General features: G+C 45.4%; 1 protein-coding gene and 1 long non-coding RNA gene across 2 annotated transcripts in view; one reads left to right on the top strand and one right to left on the bottom strand.

The window, feature by feature from the left end:
- Nucleotides 1-9,233, bottom strand: part of LOC110403611 — a 36,875-nt gene extending 27,642 nt beyond the window's left edge. The window contains exons 1-2 of the long non-coding RNA XR_002441757.1: nt 9,150-9,233; nt 6,236-6,342 (exon numbers count right to left, since the gene is read on the bottom strand). This is a non-coding gene — a long non-coding RNA (uncharacterized LOC110403611). The remainder of the gene's footprint in view (nt 1-6,235; nt 6,343-9,149) is intronic.
- HDGFL3 (HDGF like 3) overlaps nt 8,737-24,324 on the top strand; it is a 36,696-nt gene continuing 21,108 nt past the window's right edge. Inside the window, exon 1 of the mRNA XM_021407060.1 lies at nt 8,737-8,878. Within this exon, the coding sequence (XP_021262735.1) occupies nt 8,795-8,878 (84 nt within the window). The 5' untranslated portion in view covers nt 8,737-8,794. The remainder of the gene's footprint in view (nt 8,879-24,324) is intronic.

The raw sequence follows: 24,324 nt of genomic DNA, 5'->3' as shown, positions 1-24,324 counted from the left end.
TACCAACTCTTGTCTTTCCACTGCTCGCCATGCTGTTCATCACTGGATAACAAAAAGCACCTATGAATGTTTGAACTAATTCTTCTCTGTGGGCACAGACATGGCAGCAGAGACTGACTTTAACATCTGTAGGGCCAGCTCTGCCCTGTATGGCAAGCACACAGACCCCAGAAGCTGGAGAACTGCAGTTGCACCACCATGCAATACAGTCATTTAACATAGGTATGGCATGAATGGACAGAAGTTTTGTGTATCGCTTTCGGTCCCCAGGTCCCTGCTCATCTCCAGGCAGACAATATGCCCTTTGAAATTTTCAGTGGGGGATTTGCCTGAGTAAGACAGCAGCATCCTGTCCAATGGGAGCAACACTCTATAAATACCTTTCCATTATAAGACTATCATTGCCAATTCTGTTTGGCTGCTTCATCTCATAATATTCTCTTTGACTTTCTTAATACTAACCAGCCTAAATATTTTATGCTTGTCTTCCAGCAATATACTAAGCCCCTTGCTGCTACTCAGTGAAGATGGGTATCATTTTTCTGTTTATTTTGAAACACTGTGGTTCTCTGAACTACAGTGGTGAGGTTTGAACTGGTATTTCTGTTCAATAAGACAGCATCCACGTAAACAAAAGTGAAAGCTAAAGAAGAAAACAAACAAGTGTACAGAAGCATGCCATTTCCTTACCAAGTCATTATGTTGCAGTTATAGATAAATGTTGTCACTTCTCAAGAAACAGATGAATTTCTTGTCTGATAATATTTTCTCTATAAATCCATTAGGATGTGTATTTATCATTGAGTAGTATTTCTGTTGTGTTTGTAACTTATTGAGATTTTACATTTCAGCAAGTCATTTCTCAGTGATATGAAACAGGAGCAACTTCATTGTATCCAAAGTAGAGAAAGTGGCATAAAGAGCAGCAGAAACAGCCCCTTTGACTTCAAAGAGACCTAGTGCATATTGGCTGTTTGCTAGCAACTGCAGTAGCCCTGATTTATTATTATTCTATTTATTATTTATAAACACATAACTTTCCAAACTCAGAAGAAGAAAACTGTGCCTTCTTTGAAGAGGGCAGTGTTGAGGAAAACAAAGTCAGACCATGGGGAAAGGGATACATTATACAACAAAGGGATTGCTGAAATGCTGGGCAAAGTCATCTCAATTACAAGCTAGAATCTTAATTGTCATTAAGCATGCAAACTTCCTTTTTTCTTACCCATGACCTTTTCTTCTCGTCCTATATGCCATTTCAGTTCCAGGCTCTTTACATTCCTACACTAACCCTCCCTCATTAGAAATGTGGTGAACTTAATCAGTTGTCCTGAATGTCCGAGAGGGATGGAGTTTGGGGAAAGGAATTCAAAAGACTGAGGTTGTGGTTCTTGAGAAGCAGCATAAGAAGGACATGTCACAAGCAGGGAGCACAGGCTGGAGATCTCTGAGAGACAAATAGGTGAGCAGGATATTAGGTTTGGCATGGCTAACGGGGAAACAATCAACATGTGGCTGCCACATGACGAGATGTAAGTAGGAAGGGGCAGCCTTGCAGGCCACTGCAAGAAACATGATCTGGAGGCAGTGGGGATGTGGAATGTGTGAAGAAATGTGCTTTTCAGGAGTTCTCATGGGAGCCAGCTGGAACCAGTTCTTGTGTTGCTCAAGATGGTGTGCTGATCTTTCGGAGTACACCGGAAGGCTTAAGCGATAATGTTTCAGACCAAGTGTGGTGGTAGGATCAGCAGCTTCAGTCTCTCCCTTCCAGCTTCCCTTCATTCCCCGGAGAGGAAAGGAGTGGCTGCCCAAGGAGCCAAGTCCTTCTTCGCTGGGAATCAGGAAGTGACAATAAATAACTCACCACATTTTCTGACTGGCCAGCAATGGCTTCCTTCCCCTGCAATTCACCAGGTGCAGTGCCACCCACACAAACTGTCCCAAGCCTTTCCCTGTGTCCATTTCCACCCTGGCACCCATCACTGAAGTTGGCTCTCATGGTCTTCGCTCTTTGCTCTCAGCATCACCAGTCACAGCCTCTGAGGACTGCCTTCAGCCCCAGTAATTTTGTAGTTCTTAATCCTAAGCCCCCTTGAGCACTAGTACCATCCTGGGGGATGAGGCAGCAGGTCTAGGGGGAACAAGGGTGAGAAGGTGAGAAAGAAGCAGTAAGATGCTTGATCTGGTAAAGCCAGTGTGTAGAACGCAGATATGGCAGAACACTGCTTTGCGCGGTTTGGAGAGAGAGGGAAAGAGGATAGAAGGGGACAAAAAAGAACACAGAGCAGTGATACTTGGAGAAAAGTGCCTTCATGGAGAAGAAAAATTATCATAGATAAAGAAAGGTAAGATTTGGAGGCAACTGTGGTAAAAGAGGTGGAGGGAGCTGAGGATAAGACTCATTTCATGGATCTGAGTCAACAAGAGGTTGGTGATCTTGGCCATGAGAACAGAGAACAATGATGTAAAACAAATTTGAGATGTAACATCGTGGGAAAATCACTGAGTGTTTTTATATGAATTTCAACAGAGTTGGGAGGACATTCCAGTAGCTCAGTGTGGATTCTGTTAAACTCATGTCAATGCCAAGCTATCCAAGAAGAAACATCTGATAGAATTATTAATTAATTCATTATTTTTCTAGTGATAACATCTATGCATCATACTACATTACAACATGAGATTCAGAGCTTGGGTTCTGAAACAGTAAATTCCAGAGTAAATCCCAACATCAAACCTGTTCCTGAGAGAGAGTTTTTGATACAAAACAGTGACAATCTCAAGAGGTGGCATGCAAGTCACATTATTTCTTTCTGTTCCCCACTTTCTGGAACTGTCATTCAGGTGACATAAAAGTAAAGTTACAAAGCTCCTTAAGTAAATATGTTCTGCTGTCCATGTTGGAATGTAATTATCCATTAAGTCACATTCCAAACAGTACTTTGATGAATGTACCAAGGGGCATGTGGGAGAAATCCTTTTCTCCAGTATTTATGAGGGAAAACTATGATGGCATAAGTGTCATGAATCTGGCGCTAAATTTATTGTTCCTGCCAATTCTCAACATATTTCTCACCCAATAAATTTCTAGGGCTTTAGATGACACATTTAAAATATTTCTCCAGAGGAGAAATGTCAGTTGCAGGTTTTCTTTCCTAGGTATTATGGCTTTATGGCTGTAGAGATGGTGCTTGTCACCCAGTCTTTCTAGAAGGCATTTTATAGATTAGTAATATCAAATGAAGATGAAAAGACTTGTAATGAATGACATCTCTCCCAAATTCTTTAAAATATGGGAACAGCAAAGTGAAAAGACACTGCACAACTTCTGTCCAAGGCAATAACCTTTGTACTAAGTTTTTTTAATGTTAGTTTATTGAATAAACTATGTTTATTGAATATTAGTGGAAGTACTGAATTTTGATGAGTGTTTCTCAACAAACAGCTGCCAAATAACGTAACATGACCCAAGAGCAAATTCAAAGAACAATGAAGTTGCATAGTCAGGTAGTCAAATGTTGGGAAATACACAGGCCCAGGTTGCTGGTGCAACTTTAATTCTTCTCTCTTCTTGGATGGTTTGTGATACAATCTCTTTCTGGGCTTTTTTGTTTTTACCCCTATAGAAAAGCTTGAGCTGATTCTCACTTAGAGACTCTAGAAGGTCACAGAGTCTGACACCTTTGAATGCAGTGTCAAGACTTCAGTTTGAGCTGATGGGTTAACTGGCAGCGCAGTCATAGATCATTATCAATGTATGGAGAAGTTAGAGGCAGAGAATGAAACACTGGGCCACAGAATTTTGTTAGAATATATGTGGATTTTTTTGATATATTCTAAGACATTCTGAAATCTTTGTGTTCTTCCACTTGTGGCTGCTTTCACCTGTCGCCTGATCCCTTTTCTCATGACCTTCCCAGGCTTTAACTGTCCCCTGCTCCCCTGTCAGCTTTTCCCAGTTCTCTCTCTCCATAGACGTCTGGTCACTCCACCCTGGTGAACTGCCTGGGAACTAGTAGGGAAACAGCCATCTTTTCCTTTCGTGAGCATTGCTTCCATAGTTGTCTCCACTCCTGAGCTGAATCACATTCACTTTAGCTTAGAGCATGTTTAGTCCAGACAGAACGTCTGCGACTTGTTTATCAGCTCCTATTGGGTGCATACGAATGCTTCTTGCAGTCTTGCAACTTGGCTACATTTCTATGGATACTCTCAGGACAGCAAAAGGTACCTGGCAATTTGCTAATTTTACAGTTATTTCTTCTACCATCATTGTCAAGAACTCGTGGGAGTTTTATTATTAGCCACACAATCATCGCGGAAAATTTCAGTTCTGATGGTTACATTATGAAAAACATATAAGCAACTGAAAGCAAAGGTTTGAATTGGAAATCACTAAGCAGCTCTAACTGCAGGCATCTGTTATCTGCTGTAGCTTCAGCTGAGACACCTGTAAAGAACAAGGAATGGTGGCAACGCATACTCGCTAATAACATTTCCATCCCATACAAATCTTTCCAGCTAACAACAGAAGCCTCCCAACCACGCAGGAAGGTAATTCTCACTGAAGTACTCCAATCTTTTCTGCCTCTAGGATACATGTTCACACTTCTGCAACATGTAAAGCAATCACCTTGAAGATGGTCTAATTTAATATGATTAGGAGATTGCTCCGGTGTATAACCTAAGAAGATTCATGAAACTGGGTATATATAACCAGCTCCAGCTATGATACATATCCTTCTCCCTTCTAAGCTTGTTATGGAGAGGGTTTGAGATCCCCTGGTGAGCTTCTTATCTCCAGTAATTAAGAATATCCTAATGGGCATGGTAAGTGCCTTTCTGTGCATGTTGAGAGGGACATATAACATTATGGCACCTTTCTGCTGACCTGAAGGAGTGCACGGTTGCAGACAGTGCTCTCAGACATGTGTTGCACGGGGGAATGGCTCAGTTGTGACTCAGAACAATTTCCTATTAAAACATTTAACAGCTAAGCGCTAGCTTACCGTGGACATCAGCAAATTGCTAATCATCGTGGTCATCACTAACACATCTTTATATACAGGAAAAGAAAATGCAGAAGGAAAGGAAATTGTACCAACTACCAATACACAAGTAAAAAGAAGGTTTTTCCCAGCATCTTATTGTAAAGTTATTATGCACATGGCAGTGCTGCAGAACATCTACAGTCTGATCTTAGAAGGGATTTGAGTGGGGAAAGGAAAAGCTATAAGATGGCCAGGGACAGAATTTCAGAGGCAATACAATATAATAATCTTTGTGGATTTATATAAGCAGCATGTCACAAAATGGCAAGTGTAGGATTGCAAGATGAATAAAGTCTGTAGAGAAGGCAGCATACAGAAGTCCAATATCTGTGTGTAAAGCCATGATCATGGAATACCTCATGCAAAACTTACGTGTGTTTAAAAATTTAACCATGACTTTGGAGGGTGCTTTTGAAATTAGGCCTTTTATGTCCATGTGCACTTTTCTTAAGGATTAATCCACACTCTGTTGAATCAATGGAATTCGTTCCCTATGAAAATTTTCAACCAGTTATGTAGCTATTTTTCTCCTCACATGAACATCGGGGAATAATTGGGACTGGCTTAAAGCTACCCCATAGCTTAAGAATACTGTTTCCTGGGAATTGCTGGGAAAGCAAAATTCACCACTGTGGCCACAGCTTCTGGCCAGGTCCCTCTGCCACCTCTTGTCTCAGTGATGGATGGCTGCATGGCTGGCCCTGCCACTTCTCTGTATGGCCCTGCAGGGCCTCTGCCTTTACTCCCTGTCCCTGCTCATTCCCCTACTTGTACATATCGCCCTGCCCAGAAAACATAACACCTGGCCAGCAGGATGAGAAGCAGATTTCTCTTTCCCACTTCTGTGTAGAAGGGGTAGATAACGTTCCATTCATAAAAAGAAGGAGGGAGACAGAATGCAGGTGACATGGCAGAACTGGCCCTGTGCAGGTCTCATGTTTTGTCTTCTGTAATCAGTGGCTGATGGAGTTACGCACGCTAAGAAACTCATTTCTTGTTTCTGCTGAGGTTGTTTTCCATGCTGTTAATGTGTGGAGCGTTTTATTTCTTTTTTCATATACCAGCAGTGAAATTCGCAGCTTCTTCCATCCTTTCTCAGCATATTAACTACATCCTGATGGTGGGACTGTTTGCAAAGCATATTCAAGAGTTTTCAGCTGGTCAAAGCTGAGCAGAGTTCTTACCTTGAAATCTTACCTCCGCAACTCATCCACTGCAGCTGATATGCAAGAGATAAGGAGAGCTGTATCCCTGTGTGTTCATGGGATGAGTTTCCTTTGGAGTTCTAATACTGCAGAATAGAAATATTGTTACTCACTGCAACCTCCACAGACACCAATGTTGGGACGAATGAAAGTTTAAAATAAAAAGTGGATATTTGATGAGAAATTTCAGTTCAGTATCTAGTCATTTTGAATTTGTTGTTCTAATTAGCAATACATTTATTATATGTGTATGTATATAGACCATACAGTTTCCTTTTATAAGAAATAGGCACATATCCTGCTCCTTTGTGACTTAAGGTCATTAAATATGTTATCAGAAAGATCTGTTAGTACCTGTAAATGAAAAGCAAATCATATAAATAAGAAAAAAATAAATAAATCGGCTCCACCTTTCTCCTAAGTATTATGGAAACAAGGTTGCTTTGGAAGACAGCAAAGTATGGAGGTAAGGCACAACAGTCCGAATTACGTCAGACAGACTCAGATCAGAGTCCTCAACTGCTGTAGTCAGAGATTTCGTATGACATTTGTTCGGAAGGGAATTTAAACTGAAATGAGGTGTAAAAGTGAAAGGATACAAAGTCCTATCTGATGTGAAAGTGAAAGTGAGCTCTTAGGCCACATGTCTCCTCTGAAGGTGGCTGTGTTGGCAACTGTCACTGATCTGGATTGCTCAGGCAAATAACGGCATTGACAGAGGGCAGGCCAATCACCTAAGTGCTTATTCAGCTTCTTGTGTGTTTTTTCCCATTGTTAGTCTGGTACTGATAACCAAGTTAATGATTTTACAGCAATGCTTCCCCCAGCAGAGAAGTCCATACCCTATTTTATGACCCCAAAGTGCCCAAGCTTTATTTACTCATGCACTGCAGACAGCAGCGTTTGGGTGCCACAACCACCTCTGGGGACACCATAAGCAGTGAGAGCCTTCTTGGTCCTGTCCCAACCCCAAACCAGGTGCTAGGAGAGGTGTTTGCTTCCCTTCTTTCTCTGCCCTTACTGGCAGTTCTGTGCCCAGACAGTTCTCTGCCCTTACTGGCAGACTGGCAGTTCTGTGGCCCACTTGCTTCATTCCCTAGATGGGACCATGTAGCTCCAACCATGTCTTTTCTCCTCCATGTGCCTGTCCTTGGGACATGGAATGCAGACACAGCTGTCTCCCCAAACCCAGAGAGGATAGCTGCCATACTGTCTGCTATAGTTCCAGCCAAATCTACGGGAAAACCTTTCTGCTTATGACCCAGCTTGCAGGTGCTTCCCTTGACAACATTTCAGTATGAGGAACGTCAATTACAATTGATTTCTGAACATTATAACTGAACTGGTAACATTATGGTAAAAATGGTGATGTCTGGGTTTGGAATTTGTGAGTGCTTCCCTTCCACTGAGGTACATGCTTCTAAATATTGGCATCATCTGGCAAGAGCCAAGTCCCATATGTTCTCAGAGGCCAAGCCCTTGTTGTGAATGTAAGTGAATTTAAGTGGACTCCAGCTCCGGTCTTCCTGCTGCTGTGGCTGTGCTGTTTTTTTGAGATGTAGGGTGGTGAGGAACATGGAAGGGTTGGTGGTGGAGAGAGGATGGGTACAGAGATGGGAAAGCCCAGCAGCTGATGTCTACATCTGCTGTGTTCTTCTGCGTGGAAAGGGCTGGGGCAGGCCCAGGGGTCCGTGGGCAGCGGTGTGCTGGGGGGCACCCCACGGAGCCGCCCCACCAGGCCAGGCCTTGGTGCCAGGGAATGGGGCGGCACAGTCGGGGGAGCTGGGGTCCCGGCTGCAGCAATCTGCAGGGCGCAGCGGCTGCTGCTCCTCGCCCAGCCTCCATGTCAGGCGCGCATAAAGAACCATGTCATGCTTCAGCAGGGGAAGGAAGGGCCGGGAGGGACTGGAGCCGCTCTCTGCTCTCCTATTTTCATAGAAACCGATCTGTGTACCTAGAAAATAACAGGAAGGCGAAGCGCGGGGGGGAGGCGGAGAGGAGGGGTGGGGGGGATAAGAAGATCCTGTTTTCGGTCGCTGCCCGAGGAGTAATTCGGAGGAGACGGCTCCATATTCCCGGGGCCGCGGCGGCTGCGGCGGGGATGGAGCGGGCGGCGTAGCAGCTCGCACGGGGGGGCCGCGGGCAGCGCCGCGCCCGCCCGCCGCCGCGGGGTGAGGGCTCCCCGGCCGCCCCCGCCCGGCCAGGCGCCCCGCCGCCAGCCGGCTCCCTGTACCGGGGGCTGCTGGGGTTGTGTCCAAGGCCTCCCCCTCCCCCGCGTACACACTCACACACACACACACACACACACACACACACACACACACTCACACTCACACACACCCCATCTCCTCCTGCCGCCGCCGCCGCCGGAGAGCTCGGGGATTGCCCGCGGCCCGGCCCCGCTCCCGGCTGCGCCCCGCCGCATCGCACCCCGCGGGGGCTCGGCCGGCTGCCCCCGGGCGGCGTGTGCGGGGCGCGGGGGGTGTGGGAGGGAGGGAGGGAGGGAGGGGGGGACGGCGGCTCCCGCGGCGGCTCCCGATGGCTCGTCCGCGGCCCCGAGAATACAAGGCTGGAGACCTGGTGTTCGCCAAAATGAAGGGGTACCCGCACTGGCCGGCCCGGGTGAGTACCGCGGCGGGGGCTCCCGGCCCCCCGGGCCGCAGCCGCTCCCCTCGCCCTCCCGCGGGGCGGGCACGGCCGGGCCGCAGCGAACCTCCGCCGGAGGCCCCGGCCCCGGCCCCGCCGGACGGGGGGCGGCGGTGCGCGCCCACCCCGCTATTGTTGTGCATCTTTTCTTTGATCTGCGGATTTCTCCCCGGCCCCCCGGGAGGAGGAGGAGGAGGTGGAGGAAGAGGAAGAGGGAGGGAGGGAGGGGGGCGAGCGCGGGCTGTACCTGGATTGTTATCACGGGGAGGCGGCTTTGGGAGCCGGCAGCCCTGCCTGCGTGACAGCGATGCTGTTTATTATACGCCCTCCCTCGCCCCGGCCCCCCCGGCTCCCCCCGGGGCACAGGGCCCCAGGCCCGGCGCGGCCCAGAGCGGGCGGGGAAGGGCCGGGGACGCCCGTGGGGATGGGGACGAGGCCTGCGCTCAGGTGCTCGGGGCGGTGGGTGCAGCCCGTGGAGTGCCGTGGCCCCGTGGAGGGGCTGTGCGGTGCAGCAGGGCCTGGCCATCCCGTGGGGTGTCACACGCGCTGCCCCTCGGGCCCCTGCACGCAGGTCTTTCTTTGGGTACGGGGCCTTCAGCCCATCCGCTGGCTTCACCTTGTCTTGCGCTGCGTTGACTTTCTTCCGTAGCCCTTTGTCACCTTTTACTTGGTGCTGCTGTGATGGAACTGAGGTGGGAGAGCATGGCGGGCGTTTGGCAGCCAGATAAGCACCCCATTGTATTGAGACATCCGTATGTGGTGCAGCCTCAGTAATGCGGAGCAGAGCTTTCTCCAGGGGGGTCTGGTACCGTGGCACACACGCAAGGCTGTCCCTTCCCTCAGTTTTGGTCACTATTGTGTATACGCATTGCGTAACATGTTGTTTGAACTTGTTAGCAGGCATCGAGCAGTGGGAATCTATTTATTTGCTGTCCTTTCCAACCTTTCTGGGGCAATCCCGTGGTAGCTGATGCCTTCATTCTCTAGTCAAGGAAAGTTGCTGGTGGTTCTAGCCTGCGAGAGCATGAAAGCAATGAAGTGTTGTGTACAATGTGTAGGAAAACAGAAGGGCAAGGTGAAGATAGGCTGACATCTAGCAGTACCCTTGAGAAGAGAGCCCTGGGAGAGGATGGGTGTAAGTGGTGGAAAGTGAATGGAAAGGCTTTGAGCACAGCTGAGGAAGTGGCCAAGTGGTGTTGGACATCCAGCGCTGCAAGGAGTGAAGGCCAGCACCACAGGCTTAAGCAAAGGTCGGTAAAGGAGGAATAGAGAGAGGGTGCTCAATATCTAGAGGTGTGTAAATAAGGTGGTACATTCAATTATTTTGGCAGAGCAGACTAAAATTAGCATGCAAAAGGCCAAACTTAATCAACACTGGGTTGTGGTCTTGTTACTCTATCGTTATACAGGTTGCTGAATATACTACCTAATAATGGCAATTTATGTCAGCGGAGTAGCACAATCCACAGAAAATTGACTTCATTCTTACCTCTGTCATGGTTTAATTTACTGTGAAAGTTTTAATTGAAACAGTTGAGACCATAGCCACATGGAAGCATGTTAATCTCTTTCCTTTTTCAGCCTCTGGTGAACTCCCATTTGTTTACCTAGTAGCTGAATGGCCCCTTTTGTTTCAATGAGAGTTTTTTCCTTAAAAAAAAAAAATATTGTATGCTACACAACTGGTCATGGCCTTTGACAAGGTGTCTAAATAGGTATGTGAATGACAATGATATCCAAGGAAGTACATCTTCATTGGGAAAAAATAGGTGTGCTGTTAACATAACTTACTTCCTTTGTGCACACTAACAGAATGTGAAGTTCAAGTGAAGACAAAGCAGTCTCTTGGTTGAACATGACTTAGTAAGCTGAGGTGAAAATTACAGAGAGCCCTGAGTCAACCATCAGGCAGGCTGGGGGCATTGGTGCAGGGATGTAGTTCGTCCAGATGTCAATTGTCTCTGAATGTGCTGCTCCTGTTGCATGCAATGCGGTGACATTCAACTTCATGTGAGACCAGGCTGATATCTGCCTGAAGCTAACGTGTTACCTGTTAAAAATCCTCTTCGTGTTGTCCTTACTAGGACTTTACCTCATTTTTGTTGCCAGGTTTTGCCTGACATGCGCTTCCTTAAGTGAAAGGGAATCCTGGTGATGACATTGGTCTTTGTTTTGTTTCCCAGAAAACATTATGATATGTGTATGAGAAGAGAACTGTCTGAGTTGGGACAGATGTTCTGATTAATTGAATGCCCTTTATCCAGGGGATTACTTGCTTCCAAATCTTTGAGTGTTTGCTACCTACTTCTTTATTCATTGCACAATTGGCATGTTTGGTCTTTGTATTCTCATGCAAAAAATCAACCTATTTCATTGCTAATATACTAGCTTTAGTCACAATACATTCAAATGGCCATGTTATTGTCCCTAGCACATGGTACTTTGCATCTCTTGGGCCTTTGGCAGGAATCTCCTGTGCAGGAACAGACTTCTCAAACTGTGTGTAATAGAGCTGGGAAGTGCTAAAGCAGGACAAGAGGGCCTGCCCTATAATTAAGTGCACAGGCATAAATGTCCTGGCTCTGAATCCAGCCATTTGTGGGTACTGTCATACCAAAAAGCTAGCTCAGATTCCAGGAGCTGCACGGGACCTGGACCTAGCTCAGTTCTCTTGTCTCGTTAGGTATAATGCTCGTGGGCACAGCCAGCCCCATGTGGCACAACACTACAGACACATCCAGCATAGGCAGTAGTCTCTAGTCCTAGGCCATCAGCTCTCCACCCTTTCTTTGGGGGTGTGTTGGTCAGCAAGAACAAGACTGTCTTTCATTGCTGTAGGAAGAGAGAGAAATCTTTAAGAAAATGGCCAGATAGTGATGATACACAGAGGGACCATTGAAAAATTTTGTCTGATGATTGATGGCGCGTTATTATAGCAGTCAAACTGCATTTAATGTTTCTTTGTGAATCAATCTAGAATTAATTTGAAAAGGACCGAATTTGCTTCACTTAGCCAAAATGGTAATGGCCAGTAAATCTTTTATCTTTGCATATCTTGTTAAAGTAGAATTGGTGAATAAGTGCACTATCTTCAAAGGTGCTTTTAGGTAGCTAGTATGTGGAAGATGTCACTTGGGTCCTACCACCTGGAAGGGCTGCTTTGCATTTTGGTATCCTGTTCTTTGGGGCAAAGCCAGAATGTCCTTTAGCTTAACTGTAGGACAATGAGTAGGTTTAGGGCTTAGGCTCCAAGAATTATATTGAATCTTAATAGTCAGAGCAGATAAAGTACTGCAGCAGTTTGGTCTAACAAGTTTTTTCATATTTGCCTGTGATGTCATTTGTCTTCAGGTACTGATTAAAAATGTGGGATAAATACCAACTGGCTGGGTCATCAGTCCTGCAATCCAACAAATAAGCAACCATTTGTCGAGGGTACATGTGTAAATAGAGGGAAGATGCTGCTGTGGTTAAGATATAGGAAAAAAAAGATTCATTTCATTCTACATTTTGTGAACTATCTTTGCCTCTGAGGGATTACAGCCCTCTGTGTCTTAGTTCCCTGTTTTAAAGGACAAGAAATAGCTCTTTTCCCTCTGAAAAGGTGTTGTGGAGATAAAAACCACTAACACTTATGAGTTGCTTGACTACTGGTGTAACAGGAGTTGTATTAGCACACATGGACAGAAAGATCTCTTTCTTCTGATACCCTGGTTTATCTAGGATGGATGTCCCATTTTATTGAGAAATTGCCTGCTGAATAGTCACTCAGATGAGATAAAAGGGAAAAATTGGTGGCGAATTCAGAAAGATCAATAATGGTGTTTGTTTTATGAGTGACCCTGAAAAAAACAATAAGCACTTAGTTGCTGAAATTAGCTACTGATTTAAAAATAGGAAGGAAGCTGTTAATGCAGCTGTAGAGAGAGGAGGAAAAAATCTGGAATGACCTCAATAAAATAAGAGCATGCCCTGGTAAATGGCTGGTGCCATTACTGAATGGAAATCTGGGCTCCTGCAGCTGGGGAGGCAAGAAGCAGCTTTGGGTAGATGGTTTGTGTGGGGACGGTTACACTGCTCTGGACAATAAGAGGAGACCCAAGCAGGTAGAGCAGTGTACGTAAAGCAGTGTGTGTAGCAGTGCATCTACTTACAGCAGGTAGTTAGTGTTCCATGCTGGGAGGAGGACACAAGCTTTAAAGGGACAGTGTCACAGCAACTGCTTTAAAGGTGTATTTACTGTCCTCTGAATACAAACGTCCGTTTTCTAGCCTCCTGTTCTTGTCTTCCTCCTGCCCAGTGCTTTATTTTTCTTTGAATTAACACCTACTTGAGCTCCAGCTTTGCGAGTTATCTGATAATCCTCGTATGTGAATAACGCTATTAAAAAGCATCTGCCCACAGTGATTGCAAAACGGCATTTGGGGCATTTTAACCTGTTAGAGCTGCAAATAGGTATAAAATTTTCAGTATACTGCTTACAGCAATGTGTAGTAAATGCTGCCATTTTAATGGGAATTGATATCTGTGGCAGGCCCGGCATCATAAATGTGGGGATGGTTGCATGATAATTTTGAGCCAAATGAGTCTTCAGTCTTGTTGAGCAGTCCCACACACAGCAAGACGTGGCACCTTAAAGTAAGAACTGGAGTAATCCGGGGGAAGGGCTGAAAGGTAAGATTATGCCTACAGACTGTGGTAGGCTGGACCCTAAAAAGATAAGGCTAATAATACTACAGTGTTATAGTTTATTGCAGTGTTAGAGAATATTAAAAGCAATTACTATTACAGAGTGACAGAATTCTGAAAGACTTTCAGTATCAGTACAAAATTTAGGGGAAAATAAAAAAGCATTTTGTACGCTTATACACAGACATTTCAGAAAATAAATCTCTATCTCCCAGATCAGAGGAGTACAGATGGAGCTGGTGGGCTGATAGCTGTGGACCATGGCCTGTGTTCTGACGGAATTTGGTCAGACACAAGAGACTTAGCCAGGAACAAGTTGGGTCAGTTGCAGTTGCAAGTATGGCAGCTTGGAAATATCAAAGTCTCAAACACATCGCAGAAGAAAGACTCCACATTTTAAGTGTTTGATATTTAAAACAGACCGTTTGTTTTCTTATTAGCGTGAGGATAAAGGAAGGTGGGTTTTCCCTGGCAAGGTTTATCTTTTTTGGCAAAGAATGACAGGCAAACATCAGATTGGATCCAGAAAACTTCAAAGGATCCATCAGAAATAGACAACAGATCTTTCTCTGTGTTTTTCTGCCAAAACACAGTCTGCAATCTTTTGAGCTTTTCTCCTTGGCCATTTGGGACTTGTCCAGTCCTTCACCATGTGCTTTTCTCCTTTTTCCCCTTTTGGTTGCTCTGTTCTATGACATCACTTTTGCCGTGTTACTAAATATGAGTCTCCTGTGACTTCTCCTGTACCAATTCTGGGCTCCTTCCTGCTCTGTCCCTCTTTAATTATGTACCTCGCTCATACATCACTCCTCAGAGAGCTGCAGGCAGTTTTATTCAGCGGGTCTCTGTTTGCTCCTCTCTGGGATGAGACAGGATTTGCTGATCGCTGAGAAGACCTGAGCAAGGAACTAACTCTGAAGGTGTTGGCTTCTTCACACAGCACTCCCGTGAATTCAGTTGTGCATCTGAAAAGAGACATTTGATGGAGCGAGATCTTTGTGGAACTGTTTTTTACTGTCTAAACGTGCACCTGGTTGACACTTGTTGCTTGGATAACTCGCACTTAAACTTTTATTTGCAAATATCTGGTCATATTTAGAGTGGGTGCGAGTGCCTTTTGGGTGACTTCATCAGCTCCCTAAGTACTGTTTCCTTCGTTTCCTAGAACAAAAATAACAGGGAGTGAAGTGAGAACTCTCCCAGTGTTTGTAAGGTGGGGAACCTCAGCAACTGCTGTTGTTTATCCATGCTCTTGCATTCTGCTTTAAGTGTGACTTAAAAACAGATTTCATCTGAGGATTGTAGCTTAAAAAGGAGTCATTTTTATACATAAAATTGGATCATAAGGTATAGTCAAACCTTTCCAATTGCTGTTGTTTGGCAAACGAAGCATTCTGGGGCCAAGATGTTCTATGTTTGATGTTAGCACAGGCAGGAATATTTGGGGAAACTTATTTAGAATTCACTTCCTTACATCTCTCTCTCTCTTTTTAATTAGTTTAAATAACAATCCTCAAATGTGCAAGTCTGATCTTTTTGTGTAAATGACAATAGATGAATAATTTTCTCTTGCAGTGCCATGTTTTATAAGTACAAATGAAGCTAACCCGGAACGAAGACAGTTGACTCACAAGTTTAGAGGCAATAAGCACTTAAAGATTTTCATACTCGTTCCATGCAAGCTGTTTGGTAGATGTTTTTCCTCCCCAAGCTGAAACTACTGAATAATGGAAATAACTGGATAGATACATTCTTTGTCCTTTCAGGGAAATCTGTAGACTGTCAAGTCAATGCGTATGTTCTTTCTGTTAGTTCCCATTACATGCATTAATTGACAGATCTCCTCTTTTTATTGTTGTGTTAGAGAACCTGTTAGGAGACCCAACTGGAATGAAGCACAGACAGCAAAACAAAGCTGCTTTCAGTCTTAACTCTTCGTTTCCTGCTTTCCCCATCCTAATACTAATTGACAATAGTCTTCCTGCACTTAGGGTGATAAAAATAAATATTACAAGCGAGTGACTGCTGTCAGTAAGTATATACAATTGCCATCTGAGGACAGATGGAAGGATTTCCTGATAGTGCTGGGAAAGTGATGACAGTGTAGAGATCTTGGCCAGGCTAACTGTTAATGGTGCTGTCTGAGCAGTACAGACCTTCCCACTGTATGAAAGGAGTCAAGGAGAACGAGTCTGCCTGAGGCCTCTCAGTAATACTGTAATTCAAGTGATAAATATAGCAACAAACACTGGAAAATAAGCTTGTGTGGAGCAGGCAGGAAGAGGATGTGGAGCCAGCTTTCTGAAGGTGCTAGGAATTAGCTAACATCATGCTGTTTGTGTAGGTACCTTAGCACTTTTAAGTCTGCCCTTTGTGTCATCTGTAGATACGATGGATATGTATGTGTGTCTATATGCATACCTGCTCGGTACCTATGTGTATTCAAAGTCGTATAAGTGATAGGTGCTTAATGAGTGTCACACCTCGCCGTGTTAGCACTGCTCTTGACTCTGGACTCTGAAAGAGGCAGCATCAACAGGGGAGAGCCCAGTAGTTTGGCTTGAAGCACGGTAGGAACAACTAGAATAAACAGTTATTTAAAAGATTCCAAGAAATATTTGGCAGACAATGAGTATCATGAATTAAAGCTTCTAAAACTTAAAGAAGGAAATGGATCCTTACTTCCTCCTCTGGGGAGGGTCCCTGCTTTACTGGCTTTGCACTTCTGAGATTGTTTCATTCCTTTGTTTAACAGCCAGCTCTAAACCTGATACCCAAACTGGAAATAAACTGCAGTTTTGTATCCAGTTTTTCCTTCTTCTACTCAGACTGTTTGACAGGGCAGTCTTGATAATATGTATTTTTGTCTGAGCAGTGTATGAGACCTGGTGATTTTTATTTTATATTAATTTGTTGTTTCAGAAGACAAAAGGAAGGATGGATTTTGATTAAAAACTGCAGCATTTTAACAAATGAATGAATGTCCCATGTTACAATGTAGTTCCTACTGCCCCACTCTGAAGTGCCCTATCCTTCAGATGGTCTCAGGTCAGCCCATCTCAGGTCAGCCCACACAGTATCTTTGCTGCTCTGAAAAGACACGTGAAGCTCTTGGATTTCAGCAAGATTTAATCCCCATCTCATGGCCTTTTGTAAAGCCTTGCTGAAATGTGAAAATGCCTCCAGAGTCAACATGAAAGGAGGAGATGTTGTACCTCGCTCTGGGTAGCACGAAGCCCAGAGCTGGAGGGGACACGTGTCCACAGACTTTGGGGTCCGCCTTAGAAAAACACATTTAAATCCCTTTCAGTTTTCCATTAGCAGGCTGAAAGGATAATTAACATGCATCTGTAGCCTTGAAAATGTAAACTGGAAACAACTGTTTATTTTGCCTCGCAGCAACATGTAAAAAACCTAGAGAGACCGTTTGCCAGCTCTGGTTTGGCTGTTTGAATAGAAGGCATCATGTAACAAAAGAGGGAAAGCGGAGCAAGGAGTATCAAACACTAAAGAATTTCTTTAAGACTATCAGTTAATGAAGCATCCTGCATACAGCAGAGTTGGGGTCAGGGAGGAAGGGAAGGATTCGGGGTTGTGTAGGGACCCTGCAGGATCACTGGGGTGTCACCCGTGTCACCCGGGAAACAGCGTATTGCTTAGAGGTCAGTAACTTTGTACTCTTTGGGCTCGGAAAGCTACCTGTGAAGCTGCTTTTAACAGAAGTAAAACCATCAGCCTGGAGTTGCAGTCCAGGCAGGAGAAGCAGGAATATGCAAATGCAGGAACAAATGCTGTCGTTGGGAAAAAACAGTTCTGATCTTCCGTTCTTTCTCCAGATAGATTTATGCATTCTGCATAGAAAGTCATTAGAGACAAGCAGCTCTTTTTTTTGCTGGTTTCTCTTTGTCTCCATGAATCTTATGCTGTAAGTGAGTGGGCTTCCATGAACGGGTTCTGTGAACCAGCCCTTCTGTGAATGCAGGGTGACAGGCTGGTACCTCTGAGAAAACAAACCAACCAAACGTGGCCGTTCCCCACATCCCTCACATATTGTTTGGTTGCTTCTCCTCCATGGGAATACTTTAGATGTCAGGCAGTTACAGTTTACCTTTTCTAGAGCACATATCAGTATCTTCCATGGGGCGGGAGGGAAGGAAGCCCTGATCAAGTGGCATGTAAATTAGGCTGTGTGACTCAGGCCTGCCGTCAGGTGACAGCAGGAAGCACAGAGCCCTGTGCCTCAGGAGGGGCTTTGCATCCTTCCTCTTGTCGAGGGGGTGTAGTGGAGGCCGCCCTGCACGGTGCCTGAATGCAGAGGGGTCGAGGTGAGGTGCCCGTGCACGGCCTTATTCCTGGGTGCCAGTTATTGCTAAGCACTGCGTGCCGGTCAGTCCCTTCAGCCCCGCTGACTGCTGCTGTGGTGTGTGCTGACACCAAGGAGCGTGTGCGTTATGCTCTAGCTCCCCTCAGCTTGTTACCAGCCTTCGTGGCCGTCCTGCCGAAACCTCTTTCCTGGGTGCGGTCACGCAGCGCGGGTGTCTGCCCGCTCTGGCAGGATGTGTGTTTGCATATGGGGATTTCTGCACGCTGCCCTGACCTTTGCAGCACACTGGCTGTTCAAGCGTAACTTGTGGTCCTCTGTTGGCTTCCTGTAGTATCGCTGCTTCCAGCTTTCTCTCTCTTGGGTTGCCAATCCTTTTTCCCAGATGTGTTCGCTTTTTCCTTTTGCAGACTAAGTTTTGGTTTGCTTGCGGCTCGCATTTCTCGCAGACCCAGCGCTCTGAGTCATTTGTCACATCCGTTTTACTGTCGCTGGATTTGGGGGAGTGGCAACATGTTTGTACACATACACACACATGCACACACATGAGCATAAGAGAGTACCTTTGTGGCACAGCGAAGCTCCCAGCCTGCTGCCCTGCCGTGCCTCCTTCAGTGCATGGAATTGTTCAGTGGGACAGAGCTGGGCAGCATGGAACCCAACCAAGGCGGCTCATGCCAAGCACTGTGCCCTACTGTTGTGGCGTCTTGTTGTTTGCTTAAACTCATCGGTTGCTCTCTGCTTTTCAGCCCAGATGTCCCTCTTTCCACCTGACTCCATGTACATTTGTATTTCTGCAAGGACTTCATGAGACAGTGTTGTCTGGAATCCAATTAGGCGGCGTTCACTCAGGATTAGCTGCATGTGGAAGTGTTTGCACGATGGAGGTTGCTGTGAGCTTAGCACCGCGCCAGTACCCTGCTCTCACCCCAGCTCGCCCTGCTGATGGCTGCATTTCAGGAGCAGCCCCATGCAGAACCAGCTGCGAGGCTGGATGGTGACTGCCCTGGTTGCTGCAGAATAGCAGAAGGAAAATGCTTTTCCTAATAGTTGTGTTCTCGAAAGACCGTGTCCCAAAGCGAGCAAAAGAGTTCAACTGCATAAAGATCCCTTGATTTCAATAAAACCGCTTACATGTGTGGTACCCTGCCTGCAGAAACACCATCGCCTGGGGGAGAAGGCAGGCATTCATCTCACTGAGGGAAAAAAAATAAAAGATGACATTCCTCACTGCAGTGCCTCTCCAAATACCAGGGCTTTTGTAAGATATTAGCGGTGCACCAAACTCCACAGATAATTCCTTTCGTATGGAGCCTGGATCAGGTGACTCACATATGTTTGCATTCTCAGGTATTCCCTTTTGCTGCTTTTTATCAGGAGTTATTTTTCAAAATCTCCCTCTTGTGCGAGCTTTATTTTTCTTTGTCACACTCAGTATTTCTGTCGCAGCCTTTAGAGGAAGGTAGCATAAAGTTATTAAGCCTCGTGGCTAGAATTTTAATGTCTGCAGCGATATGTCTCCAGTAATAAGCCTGTCCTGTCTGTTAATATTTTGTTTTCTCCACATTTGTTTGAGAAACTCTGCTTTGCGGCTTCCTGATGTCATTAAGGGAGCAGGTCAGTTTTCTGTGCAGCTTTTTTGAACTGGTGAAATGATGAGAGTTCCATGTTAAGAGATGAACACAGATTAGAGAAGACACAGTTGTCAGACAGGGCTCTGAAGCATTAAAATGCTGTGACTGTTTTCTCCTTATCTATTGCAAGATGTTTTATGCCGTCTGCTGCCTTACAAATGAGTGGGTTCACCTGTGTGTGTAATTGCTGTGTTATTGTGCTGGATGGGACCCGATCACACAAAGGCGAAGGCTTTGTTTGTGCTGCCAAATTGTGTGCCCAGCTGTGCTGCAGGATCAAGCTCCTCACTGTTACATTTCTAGAAGCTCATAATAATAAAGATTTTAGTGGCAATATGTTAAGAAGAACACCAGCTTCCTCAGCAGATGCAGGAGCGAGGGGAGCAATTTTTTAATGAGAGGCTTTTACTTCTCCTGAAACACTTGCTGCTAGATGAAATGTTGGTTTACTCGTTTGTCAGAGGTGGCAATGCACTTGACCTGGTGTCATAACAGGAATGTCAGAGCCATGTCCGCACCCAGAGTCCTCTGCCTGCAGGACGAGTGGGCTGGAAGGGGCTGCCGTTGTGTGAGGTGGAGCTGGGGGTCTGCAGGATGAGACGTACGAGCGTTGTGAGCTACAACTGGTTGTGCAAGACGGCTTGGACATGTCGCATGCCAGCACCAATGCATTAAGAAGTAGAAGCAAGCAACGCTTCAAGTTAAAATTTTGAATATTGACTGAAAGCTGTGTGGTTGGAGGGCATTGATTTGTAGGAAGTGTATGTAAACCCTGTATCTGGATCCCAGCATAAATCTATATGTTTGGTGTTCCCAGATGTCCTTCCCAGATCCGGATATGTGTCTCATTCACCAAGTTCTCTCTGCTATGTAATCACCTTTTCCTAGTTGCTTGTACAAAACGAGTCCAAAATATGTAATTTCTTTACAGCTGCTTTATAAAACAAAATGGTAACCTGATTTAAAATATGGTGGTTTTGTACTGAGCTGCCAATGGAAAACGCTCAGCTTCCTTGTGCAGTATGAATGGTCCTCCAAATTTAGAGGTACAGACTATATATTTTTTTAAGTTAATATTAATGTATGCAGGAAACAGCTATTACAGTTCCACACAAGCAGTTTACCCCTTGACAGCATGTGTTCTTGTGAAGTCATTGCTCCTTTTAAATTAATCCTCTGGTTACCGCCTCAAGGTCAGCTACAGGAGTGGGGCAGAGCGGTGGCCAGAAGCCCTTTGTGGTGCTTGGAGAAGGAAGGACAGAAAATGGGATGCTCTGGGAAGAAAGCTGGGTCTGGAGTGAACTTTGTAACTTCTGTAACACTACTGGGCTGAGTCGCTGGGTTTTGTAGATAGATCGTGTTCATGGATTGTGTTCATCAGCAACTTCAAGATAAAAACTTATAAATTAAGGTCTAAATCAGAGTACTCACATGATTAAAACCCACACTTAGTGTTTCTGATCTGAAATTATTAAATAAGTATATTTTTAGAACAGTGGGTGTGCCACCCTAGCACTGGCCACTGCCATGTTGATCTATTCCACTTGCCTCTGATGCTAATGTCATTTACAACTCTAAAAAAATACATCATTTCCATTTGTTTATTATTATATTTGAGTGATTTTTTCTTCTAAAATGGTTTAGTAATTGGGATTTAAGTTCCTAAGTCCATATGTACATACTGGAGTGCTTTGAATATTTTATGTAAGGAGTTTTATTCCCGTAGGCTGTTGCTTGAGGGTTGTTTTGTTCTGAGGTAAATGTTTGTTTTGATAAATACAGTTGTTAGTCTTTTCAGCTGTATCTAAGTAAATTTAAATAACATAACAATTTTTGATCAAAACTAAATGAAGGCTAAATGAGAACTGTCATCTGGAGGTCATGGGCACAGAGAAACAGGCAGGTGGAAGGAGTATGACTTGGCCTGGAAAAACTCATTCCTAACTCTCTTCAGACAGGCAGATTAACATTCCTGAGAGTTTCACTGAGTTGGAGGCTCTTTGCAAAGAACATATCTGACACTGCAGTGACAGCAGGGGATCAAAGGAAGCCTTGGAAATACACCCAAGTGGGGTCTGACTGCTCCACAGAGACCACTGTGAGTGCGTGGATCTCGTCAAACAAAGCAGTGGTTTCAGCGACCAGGTGGCAGGAGCTGCTCTGCAGCAAAACAGCGTGCCAGCTCCATCGGTCTGGTTGTGCCATAGTGGAGGTTGAGGCTGGGGCAGTAGTGAAAACAGCTGCTTGCGGACAGTTGCTCAGCTTACAGTGACCTGAGGCTGTGTACAAACTCTGAGCTCTTCAGCAGGTACGAATCTGCAGTTTGTCAGCAGGGTTAGCAGGAAAGCCTGACTTGGAATGAGAAATAATTGCAGATCACTCTGTTTCATTGGCTTGCAGTTAGTTTTCATGGTTTCTCATTCTCCCTAGACTGACTACATGTTGTTGTACATGGGATTTGCACATCAGAATAATTGGGCCTGGATGCCGATGGTATTTGGTGATTGCTGTTCATCCCACAGCCCTAAAATCCAGACTCAGACCTTCATACTGCTGAAGAGTCACAGCAACAAGGTTTGCTGTGGTCCCCTGATGTTATTTATACTCGCTAGCTGTGACTACAGCTAACAAAACAGGTCCCGGAGGAGGAAGGCTCGCTGTTCCCAGAGGCCCAGGTGGCTGCAGCCTCCCAAGTGCCAAGGCTGGCACCTTGCCGTGGCGGGTGAGGCAGGCTGTTCCCTTCTTCGTCTCTCAGATCTTTGTGTCCACCCTCCATAAGCTGCAGGTTTGTATTTTCAGTTTGCATCGGTCACGTTTCCTTACTCTATACAATTCTAAACACGAGCCGTAGTGTCAACAGGGCTTTGTGTACCTTGTGTGGGAAGCTGGCCCAGATCTTGCACCTGAGCTCTCAGTATTCTTCAGCCTGAAATTTTGTGCCATTCTAACCTTCTTAACGGAGACTGTGTGGAAGTGCATAGGAAAAGAAATAGTAAATGCAGCCAGCTGAACTGGGGAGATTGCAGCCCTCCAGAATGGTGCTCACCTTTTGTCTTTAAGCATGCCAAAGTGAGTGTAAGGACCAGCAACACTTCTTTCAGTAGCAGCTTGAGCAGGGAAAAACCAAGCATTGGGCGTGTGGAGCCAATGGGCCTCAAGTACCAAATTTGTTAGTGTTATCTGAGCAAATGTCAGTGCCCTGAGCATGCTGCATCTGGTTGGGAAGGTTGTGGGCAAACTGACGGGGCAAAATGTCCTTTCTCAAGAATACCACATTTTTCCTTAAAAACAAACATGAATGAAATAGTAAAATTCCAGCGTACACATTGAAGGCCTAAAAATATTCCTCAGCCTTGTGTGTTCTTAAACCATTATTCATCCGTCCCTTCCAGCAGATCTGATGTGACAGGGGCAGAATGCACTGGGCATTTTGGGGAGGAAAATGGTGTGATGTTCGTGTCCTTTTGGCTTACCAGGAGAGGGTGGCAAGAGAAAAATTTGGTGCTTGTGCATGTTCAGCCCTGACAGTTTCTCATTTGTTCTGTCTTGACTGCTTAATTAGTTCTTATTTGCTGCGTGTCTTCCAAACACATCATTGTACGCGCGTTTCTTGCAATCTTTTAATATTTCAAGGCAAAAATATTTGTAGTAAGATGATAAAGTAGAATAACCAAATGTTGTCATCAGAAAGCACTTCTGTGTGGAGTTAGTGAGAGCAGCGGTTTGCTCGGGTGGATGCACGTTGCAGACTAGTTTGGTAACTGAGGAGTAATTCAGACAAAGGAGAATCAAACTTCACCGTGCTTATGCTTAAAGGTAATCAGAAGTAAATGCGACATGCCTCGGGACTGGCAATGTTTGTGGAGAATGAGCAGCCTCTCACCACCTCTTCACAAGTAAAAAGTAATTTTGTGAGCCGTGAAACTTAAGAAGATTATTTTTCTGTGGCGCACCTTTGTGTGGGCTCCCTGCTGGCTAGCACTGCAGCTCAGCTTGCTCTGCAAGCTGTCTCTCAGCGTATCGACTCCTTGTCTGTCTGTCCTCCGATGGACAGCTTGTTTGTCACAAAACATAGGGGTGCTTAGTAGCCCTTTGGCCTTCCCTCTTCTGTCTGATGTGGCCAACTTGGCCGGAGTTGTTACCAGTAAGGGTCTGACTGATAATTGTGTGATCACATCCTTTCACTTCCTTAGGAAACAGACTGCAAAAAAAAAACAGCCTCCCAGTATTAGCTCTATTGCTTCACTACAAGTGGCAGGGAAACATTTCATTTGGAGAAAATGGAGCAGTTTTGCAATAGCCTAACTTTGGTGTGTGGGCACTGGGAGGATTACAGCTTGGTGACCTGAAATCCTCGTCTGACCCAGCTGAAAATGTCTTCTCTTGGTAACACCTAGCTTCTCATCGGTGCGCCTCAGGTGCTTGGTAGGAAGTGCCATTGTCCCCATTTGTAGTGAGCGAAGGGGAGCAGCAACGTGGCCGAGGTCATCCCAGAGGCCAGTGGCAGAGGGTTTGTATCTGCTGAGCCTCCTCCAGCATCACCATCCTCCAGCCCTGAAAGCTTGCAGATGCCTTGAATCACACCAACACATCTGTTACCTACAAAGCCGTGCGTACAGGTACTAGTCATGCAGAACTAAGCTTTGGCCCCATTTTCATACTGAAGATGAAAGCAGCTCTGCAGAAAGTGTATTTCAACTTTCTGTCTTAAAAATATGCTGCTAATTAGGGATGTAAAGGGGCAGAACTCAGCTGCAGGACTGCTCTTCTTTCCTAGC

Source organism: Numida meleagris, chromosome 9 (genome assembly GCF_002078875.1).
Source record: "Numida meleagris isolate 19003 breed g44 Domestic line chromosome 9, NumMel1.0, whole genome shotgun sequence".
Taxonomy (NCBI): Eukaryota; Metazoa; Chordata; class Aves; order Galliformes; family Numididae; genus Numida; species Numida meleagris.
This window is presented reverse-complemented; position numbering and strand designations above follow the sequence as displayed.